The sequence below is a fragment of the Xenopus laevis genome, chromosome 8L (genome assembly GCF_017654675.1).
Source record: "Xenopus laevis strain J_2021 chromosome 8L, Xenopus_laevis_v10.1, whole genome shotgun sequence".
NCBI classification, from domain to species: domain Eukaryota; kingdom Metazoa; phylum Chordata; class Amphibia; order Anura; family Pipidae; genus Xenopus; species Xenopus laevis.
This window is the reverse complement of record NC_054385.1, coordinates 25,976,009-25,985,258: the sequence shown is the minus strand read 5'-3', so window position 1 is coordinate 25,985,258 and position 9,250 is coordinate 25,976,009. Positions and strand designations below refer to the sequence as shown.

Here is a 9,250-nt window from a genome sequence, read left to right as displayed (position 1 = left end):
TTGTATCTAAATCATATTTCTGCTGCGTCAGTACCAACTTTAAAGAGATACTGACACCAGAAAATAAACTCTTTAATATCCATCATAGCAGTATCTTAGAATGCTATTTATAATTTTGCCATAAAAGTATTTGCCAGATGCTTTTACATTACCTTTCTTACGCCCATGTTCCTCTATGAGGGGGCTGCCATATTTGAGCTTCAGTAGTCAGTTAGCATTAGAAACTCTAACTGACAGACTAAGATGGGACAGTCAGGTTGGAAAAAGTCAGGTTTATGAACGTAAGTAATAATTACTTACAAAAGCAGAACTATCAGCAAAAACAATGGTGACCTATATGTAACTTTTAATGTAGATTAATATTTTGAAAATATTTTTTTTAGTGTCAGCATCACTTTAATAAGCTTATTATTAATCATCTGAGCCCAGACTGTTGCCCATAGACATTCTTGTTCAGATGAGCAAATATGTTTATGGGGATAATAGGAGACATCATAGAAAAGTAAGTGTCTGCATCAGTCCAAGCTGATATAGACCCTATTGTGTAGTAGACACGTGTTGGTGGCTCTCCTTGTAGGCTGTAAAAATGAGATGCTTTGAACCTTCTCTTTCAAAGGCGACCATTGCTTTCCTATGATCCACTCTTGAGACCAGTGTCACAATGGCAGAGTATGGGACTTCACATGGGCAATGTCACTAGCTGTAGGGCAAGCAGACAAAAGAACATCAAGTTAAGATTTCAGCATGAAATAACATCAGGTAACTGTATGGCATTTTTTTACTCTGTTTCCTTTTTTTATTCCAAATGTTCCCAAAAAATGGGTGGGATGTGGGAGGTACGTTGATCTGCATTTGTATACATCTTTGGTTAGACCACACACTCTACAACTACAGTTAGTAAGGCACCAAGGGTCCACAAAAGGACTTGATATTAAGGGCCCTAATAGTAAAACTGAAGGTTAGGGATACCTCTGGTATCAGGGAAGGCATTTCTGAGCTTCTCCATGATGTCCTCTAAGCACAAGCCCACTTCTCTGGTCCGACTTTCCACGTCATCTGCAAAAGGAGAGAAAATATTTCACAAAAGCAAATCCATAAGATGTGTGGCACAATGGAACAGTAAGACCTGATATGTTTTCCTTAGGTTTATGAACTTTTTCTTAATTCTAGTTGGGAGGGGGCTTCCTATATCTGCATCAGGGAAAATAATGAATACAATAATACACCAGATATTATATATTTCAGGTATGCTCACGTACCTGCTGCTTCAGTGTCTGGGGTCCCAGCATTCCTTTCTGCTGGACACTTGCTTTGAGAATCTGGGGAGGATGATGAAGAGGAGGGCTTCCCCTCATCTGTGTTGGGCTGAAACCAAAAGATTCCAGTTATATTTAATGTCTAAATAAAGTTATTGAGTATCTCTTACAAGGACTGCCGAATAATCTCCCATGTTGTTAAATCTGTCCTTATGTATGGAAACATTTTATTCGGGGCTAGACAGTAATTCTTAGACAGTTGGGATTAAGCATGTCGTTCACCAGCACCAGCCTTTTGCAATGTGGTTGTAGCTCAGGATAGCTGTGTCCAAGTTCTATAAATCACGAAGGGGGTTATGTAAAAAAGGCACTAAGTTTGCCAAGGAGCAGTAAAGGTGGCCATATACGGGCCGATAAAAGCTGCCGACAGACCGAGTCGGCAGCTTATTGGCCGTGTATGGGGGCCCCCGACGGGCTTCCCCGATTGAGATCTGGCCGAAAGTCGGCCAGATCTCGATCGGATGGGACTAAAAATCCCGTAGGATTGCGGCCGCATCTGTTCGTTGATGCTGTCCCGTGATCCGACCACCCGTTCGCTAGGATCCGATCGTTGGGCCCTAGGGCCCAACGCATTCAATTTACTAGGCATCTTCTTTTTGTAATATCGTAATTTTGACTATTTTCAAAGGCATGCAATCTTACAAAATTCTCTGAGAGCTGACATGTTTTCATTCAAAAACTCCAGATTTTATTTATTAATGCCTCTTTGGGTCTCCCAGCTATTCGGACACCTGCATTTTGCCTTTTGGGATATTTTGAGGAACTAACTCTTTCATCTAGTGACAGACTGTGTCTCAGCCAACTTTTACACTACGCAAAGAAAGCTATTTTGCTTACATGGAAGGCCCTGGAACCTCCTACCTTGGCTTTCTGGATAAAAATTATCAATGACATTCTTCCCAGTCATAAATTGACGTATATCACGCGTGGATGCCCAGATAAGTTTAACAAAATCTGGGATAGGTGGCTTACAGAAACGCAAATCGTTTGACTCGGTGGAAGTGAAAAGATCTTAACTTGGCTATTCACCTTGTGCTACTCTTTATCATAGTATGGGGTTGCCCACCCTTCTATCTATCTCTTTCTTTTTCTTTTCTTCACTCTCCTCTTTCTTGTTTGTTTTATGTCTATAAAATCAATAAAGATAATCTTACAAACAAAACCTCCAGATTTTTGTTAGTAAAGCCACCTGACCATCCTATTAAGTTGGCTTAGGAAAGCTGCTTTGGTATAGGGTAACATGGGTCACCAGACTTCCTAAGCTGCCTCAAAAGTGAGTTAGGATAGGATGCAAAAAACCATCTGCATTTATCAGCAAAAGTGTCACCCCCACAAAATCTCATCCAGGAAATGGCACAGGTACATTTTTGTTAAGTATCCCTTAAAGTACATTGTGATTTATACATATGAGCTGACTTGCTTGTGTATGAAAACACTTTGATTAAAAAGGTTCAAGGCTTCCTAAAAAGGTGTGGCATTATAGAGTATTGGGCAGCAAATGGGTACATTTGATTATTTTAGCCTATGGTATTATTATTGGGATTTAGTATGAAATAAGTGCATTCCAATGAAATAGGTACCGCACAGCTCACCATTTCCATATCTCAAAAATCCTGGTGAGCACAATGCCTCAGTGCCACAAAGGCTTGCACCCTTAGTCAAGCTGTGTCTTTATACCTAACTGATGTTATGTTTGGTTGCAGCCTTTTTTAAAAATAAATAAATATTAACTGTATCACCAGCAGTCCCTTACCTGAAGAAGAAGCTCCCTAAGTCTATGAAGCTGAGACTCGAGTTGCTTGTTGTGGTCCTCCAGTATCTGCATGCGGGTCTCCAGGCGGTTCTTGTGATGCCGTAAGATTCTTGCCTCACTTAGTAGCTCCTCACTCTGTGCATCTCCTACACCGTTGCCCCCTGCGTCTGGAGACACTTCCCCCAGCGCTGACACCTCTCCAGCTTCTGCATGCTGCCATTTCAGTCTTTTCAGTTCACCCTGAAGGATTCTGGATAGGGGAAAGTTTGAGACCATCAAGAGAGCGGCATTATGCACAAGCATTACTGACCCTACCCCCATCATCTATAACACCTAATGGGATGTTCGAATATATTATTGTAATTATTGCTCTAGACCAGTAAAAGCTAACAGCTGATTTTATGATAATAGACTCCATATAATGGAAGGGCACAAAGGTGTTACTTTATTCATACAGTTTTGTTCCACCTGTGGCCACCCAACATTACATACAACTTGATACTGTGGAATTTTGGCCTTATGCTTTACATGTATAAATGTTGATACAGTATTGATTCAACAAGTATCCAAGAAATTATTTTTAAGCCAATGCTGAGCTCTGCTACTAGTGCTGGCCCATAGTACAATTCTTTTTGGTTGTTTAATCAAGGGGCCAAGATCCTTGTTGTACTGAACAAGGGTTTTGTCTTGATTACCATGTGTACTGCACTATGTAGACCATTCGCTTGCAGGCAGGTTACATAGACACACCTTTTAGCACATTACCCAGAAGACAATGCCAAGATCTGTATTAACCCCCCCTTGAGGGCCATATGATGAATATATAAATATCACAGAAATGTTATTCTCCCTCCATGACCAACAGATCAGACAATATCACAATATCTCTCCCCTGAATGGGAATAAACAAGCTGTCTGTTTCTCCTCCACAAACATGGGCAGCGAGAATGGGCAATTGTTCAGCAAAGTTACAGGGCCACTACGCATTACACAAACCACTGAGTTGTGAAAGGATCTTTTCTTTTCTAAAATATTCCAAAGACGCTACATTATTTGTGCATTTTTGCATAATGGAATGTCGAAGTGTGTTGGTATTGTTTGTTTGGTTCAGAAGCACGGCTGCAGTTTATATAAAGAAGCTACTGTTTACACAGCATGATTACACAGCAGATAACATATAAACTGTGTAGAATGGGGTTTGTTCTTCTAAAGGAGGAAACAGTGGATCTTTTTGGGGACCAGTGTCGTGTAGGGCTACCAGATCACAAGGGCATGTAAGGGGGCGATGTAGCAGGGGGTCCCAGTTTTCAGTCCATCACCTGCCTGGGGCACTGGGCGGTGCACCCTGCCAATAAGAATATAGCACCAACAAAAACATATTAATAAACAAAATTTAATGCAATATAATGTTATACTTTTACATAGGGTTTTTACAGAGGGCTTCCCCCAGCCCATTCCCACATTTCTTCATACATATAACAGGCTAACACCCTATCTATAGTAATAGATATCATCTTTACTTTCCTATGGGGTTACCTCTGCCTATGTATAAAGTCCTGTTAAATGTTATGCTACTTGAACTGTTACCATTTCCATTGCTTTTAAGTTCTTATCATTATTGGGTTTCTCCCTGCCAATTCCTCGGATATGTACCATGTGGTGAAATGAAAAATATAGGAAATTTCCTGCTGACGTGTGGGAGGTAGTGTTTGTATATATCTTGACCAGGTGGCAAAGAAGGCTGTGACTTGGCGTTCCCTGTTTAGGGAAGCCTCCAGCCAGTCCATGCGATAGACAAGGTCTAGCTTTGTAATCATCATGTCAAGTGGTGGAGGATGGTTCGTTATCCAACAAAGTAATGTTGCTTTTCTGCTGACTGCAGAAATTATATTTGCCAGTTTCTTGTCTGGCTTTGAGATATTTGTTGTGTTTTCAAAAATTGCCCATAGAGGCAGGGCCGGCCTTGGGCCAATTGGACCAATTGGGCCCAATTGGGCCCCGCACCTCTGGGGGGCCCCGCACCACAGGGCAGCACAGATAATATTTCCCTCAGCACATGATGCTGCCTGGCCTGCCCCCAACTTTGAGAGTCCAGCCCATCCCCAAATCCATAGGTCAAGCCTGCCCCCAACTCTCATAGGCCCAGCTTTCCTCCAACCTTGATAGGCCCTGCCTGCCCCCAATCCAACCAAGCCTGCTCCCAAGCTGAATCGGCCCAGCCCCAAACTAATTGGCCCAGTCCACTCTCCTATTTCCTCCCTCTCTCTCTTACCCTGTGTGCCCCTATTATGTTACCTTGTCTGCCCCTTTCCTTTCTATTTTGTGCCTGTATGCCCTTATTTTCCTAAATACTTGGTGTGTCAGTAGCCAGCAACACTTTGTCTAGGGGCCCCGCCAACATGGTCCCAATTGGGCCCCACATGTGATAGGACCAGCCCTGCATAGAGGTGTAAGGGGGATCTGGATATGTAATGTATGTTTACAATAAGAAATTACCGTCTCCCAGAATTGTTTGATTACTGAGCAGGACCATAGACAATGTTAAATGTCTGTATTTTGGGTTTGGCACTTAGGACATGTATGAGAGTCAGACCATCCCACCAGTTTTCGTAATTCTGGTGAAAAATATCCCCTATGTAGAATATTCAAGAACATAACTTGAAAATGGCTTGAGGTGAGAAATGAAGTAGATTTTAAATTTAAGGTGAATATCTTTTCTCGTGTAAGTTCTGGAATTTGATGTAACCATTTTCCTACAAAGTCTTTGTCCGATAGATAAGTGAGATGGAGGGTTGTGTTGTAAAAGATCGAAACAAACAGTCGATTGGGATGTCAATATCTTTTGTTGGCACGGCTCAAATCACTGTCTGTGCATAGTGTTTTAATTGTAGGTAGCAGAATGAGTTCCACCTTATCTGACAATATCTTTCTTTGAGATCAGTAAGAGAATACACAGTTGTGGGCATACGCATTAGGCGTCTTTGCATAAATCCATGTTCTGCACACCTTAGAAAAAGCTGGCCGCTATATTTGTTTAAAAATTGCGGGTTGCCTATAAAGGGTAGGAAAAATGATGCATAGGGAGAAATCGATGGCGTGCTGCTCGCCAGGCTTTAATTGTGGTATAGAGCAGTGGGTTGTCCTTTGCTGTGGTTGGTAGCTGTTTCTCATGGGAGTGTAGAAAAAAAGCTAATGACATATTTGGTATTAAAGCTTGTTCTAGCAAAAAATTCTCTATTGTTAATCCAATCTGCCGCATAGTGGAGGTTACAAGCTAAGTTATATGTCTGTATATCTGGTAGGTTTATTCCTCCTTGTGACTTTGGAGTTTCAACCTGCTAATTCGAGAGTGGCTGCTTCCCCAGATAAATTGGCTAAGAGTTTTATTCAACTTTGTCAAAACCTTGCGAGTCAACAACAACGGCAACATTTGTAAAAAAAATAAAGGAAACAAGGAAACCATATAATTTTGACTAAGTGGCACTTTCCCAGGTAATTTACTACTAGGTTTGACCACACCTTAAATTCTTGAGTTAGCTTGTTCAATAGGGGGTAATGTTTAAACTATATAGTGTACATAATTGTTGAGAAAGTTGAATTCCCAGAAATTGAATAGCCCTAGTAGCCCACCTAAATGGAAACGGAGCCCTCCACTTGTTTCATAATTGTAAATTAAGAGGCATCGCTATTGTCTTCTTGTCAAATTAACTTGAAATCCTGCCACTTTGCTAAACATTTCAATGTTGGTTAAAAGAGCAGGGATTGCCTCTGATGGATTGGTCATGAACAGTAAAATATCGTCAGCAAATGCATTTAATTTAAAATATTGGGTGCCAAGATGTATTCCCTGAAAAACTGGAGAAGCTAGTAATACTCGTAAAAAGGGGTCCAGTGCTAGGTTAAACAATAGTAGGAAAAGTGGACAACCCTGTCTAGTACCTCGTGCAAGAGAAAACAGGGAGGAGAAGTGCCCATTTATGTAAAGTTTGGCTTGTGAAGGGGCGATATAATGTTGATAGGACCTTTATGAATAGGGGCCCGAACTGTCTAAATTTCACTTATCTGATCAAATGAGAGTGAAAGACTTAGTCAAACGCCTTTTCGGCATCCAAATTAACCAATTAAGTTTGGGAATTCTTGTTGTGAGAGTCGGCTGTTATGGCTGCTAATACGGAGCATATCACTTTTACAGAGTGCCTATTACGTGTAAAACCTAGCTGTTCAGGTACTATTAATTCTAGCAGAATATTCTGCAGTTGGCCAGTAGTTTAGTGAATATTTTGTAATCATTATTAAGCAGAGATATTGGCCTATATATATCAACCTGATCTAATTGTCTATCTTTCTTAGGGATCACAATCATTTTTGCTTAACTGAATCCATCCCAGACCTCCCCTGTCTGTAGAGTGTATTTAAACAATGAGTGTAGAATTGGGGGATTGCTTCATGTTCAGATGAGAAGGCATTGGCCCATATGGCCCACATGTCCCACAGGATGATCCAATTGCTGGCCCTGATTGGATCAGCCCAATTTGGCCCAGTACATGTGTGGCCAAATCAGACCCAGATCTGGCTGTGTGTGGTCACCTGGCCTTAAACTCACCCTGCAGCCTCTGCCACATCCAGCACTACACAAATTTTTTTTTCCATTGTTCATGAAATTGCCTGAAAAGGCAAGTAAAATGGCAGCAACACTTTGTTTTTTTTCCCTGGCTGGCTATAAGAAAAACTGGATTTGGAAAAAACAGAGCTGCTTCTTACAGCTTTCTTTGTTCTTTACTTTAAATCCTTTCACTTTTTGATGTTACTGTTCCTTTAAGCTTAAACAGAAGTTTTTTTTCTGACTGATGCTATTGGAGCATCTATGAAAAGCAATAAATGGTCATTTTGGGGATAGGAAGGAATTTTGGAGTTTTGACTTAATGTGCATTTCTCTTGTAGAATGCAAGGTTTGAACTTGAGTCTCTTTTTAGTCTAACTTACTAGAAGGCTGATACCTTGGCTGATTTGCTAGCATTGACCATATCTGCCCCATGTAGCAACTCATAATCATCATAATACCCATAATCAGCTTGATAAAGGGCTGGAATAGCCCGAAACGTCGCTCTGCTAATGGCATGAATAAATAATTGATTCACATATCGGAGTGTTGCTGGATTTATTGCTCTATAACCCATAATCATCCATTACACACCCATGAAATCAGCGATTAGCTTTGATTTCTCAACTGCTGGTACAATAATAGATTAAACCTATGACTGGATCTATGACAGATTAATGCATGGGGCAAATTTGCATGCTGTCAGTAAATCAGCCACAGTAACAATAACCCAATTTTTTAACATAATTGCCCTGTAATACCTGTTTTCATGCTCAAGGTGGGCAAGGATTTTCTCAAGCTCTCCCTCGTCCTCCTCAGGGTTTAGGTTCCCAGAAATCTGTGGTGTGTTGCAGGGATCGCGGTCTGTTATTGGGCTGGAATGCCGTAGCAGATACTGGTCCTCATCACTATGGAACAGAGTAAAATACTTAAGTCAGAAACAGATTTATTCTGAGAATTTCAGTACAGAACTAGAACATATCTGTCTTTCTTTGACATGCGCTATGGGTAGTAAGACCCTGTATCATATAACACTCACAGGCTGTCATCAGGAGAGAGGCTGTCTGTGAAGAAGGAACAATTCTGACTTTCCATCTCTGCGAGCCTGGAAAGGAGGAGAATAATATTTCCAATAAACAAGCATCTGATACAAAGCCAACACATTTTTACCCCACAATATGGGTCTTTGTCAGGGGTACCAATTAAAAACTAAAATATTTACAATAAGCAATATAAACCTTACCATTAATGGCTTCATCAGCTCCTTTCATGATCACTTAACACATGGTGATGTGAGACATAAAGGGGCAGATTTATTAATGGTAAATTAGAATTTGAATTTTCGAAAAACTCAAATTTTCAAAACTCACAAATTCAAATTTTAAAGCACCAACTCAATGTAAATTTAAATGTGAGATTGGACCATGGAAACAGTTTGAATTTGAATATTTGCCACCTAAAACCTGCAGAATTTATTTACAAGTCAATGACAGAGGTCCATTTAACCATTTAAATATGTAATGTATATAGGAATGTAATGCCTTTTGGATATGGTATCTACATTTCAGATGCATTTTTCAG

General features: G+C 40.6%; 1 protein-coding gene across 2 annotated transcripts in view; it reads right to left on the bottom strand.

Annotated features, from left to right (window-relative positions):
- Positions 1-326: 326 nt before the first annotated feature.
- drp2.L (dystrophin related protein 2 L homeolog) overlaps positions 327-9,250 on the bottom strand; it is a 45,232-nt gene continuing 36,308 nt past the window's right edge. For both annotated transcript variants that reach the window (XM_041572551.1, XM_018229640.2), the window contains 6 exons: positions 8,709-8,774; positions 8,431-8,577; positions 3,070-3,319; positions 1,260-1,365; positions 970-1,056; positions 327-700 (listed from right to left, as the gene is read on the bottom strand). In XM_041572551.1, coding sequence (XP_041428485.1) covers positions 657-700; positions 970-1,056; positions 1,260-1,365; positions 3,070-3,319; positions 8,431-8,577; positions 8,709-8,774 — 700 coding nt within the window. In that variant the 3' untranslated portion in view covers positions 327-656. The remainder of the gene's footprint in view (positions 701-969; positions 1,057-1,259; positions 1,366-3,069; positions 3,320-8,430; positions 8,578-8,708; positions 8,775-9,250) is intronic.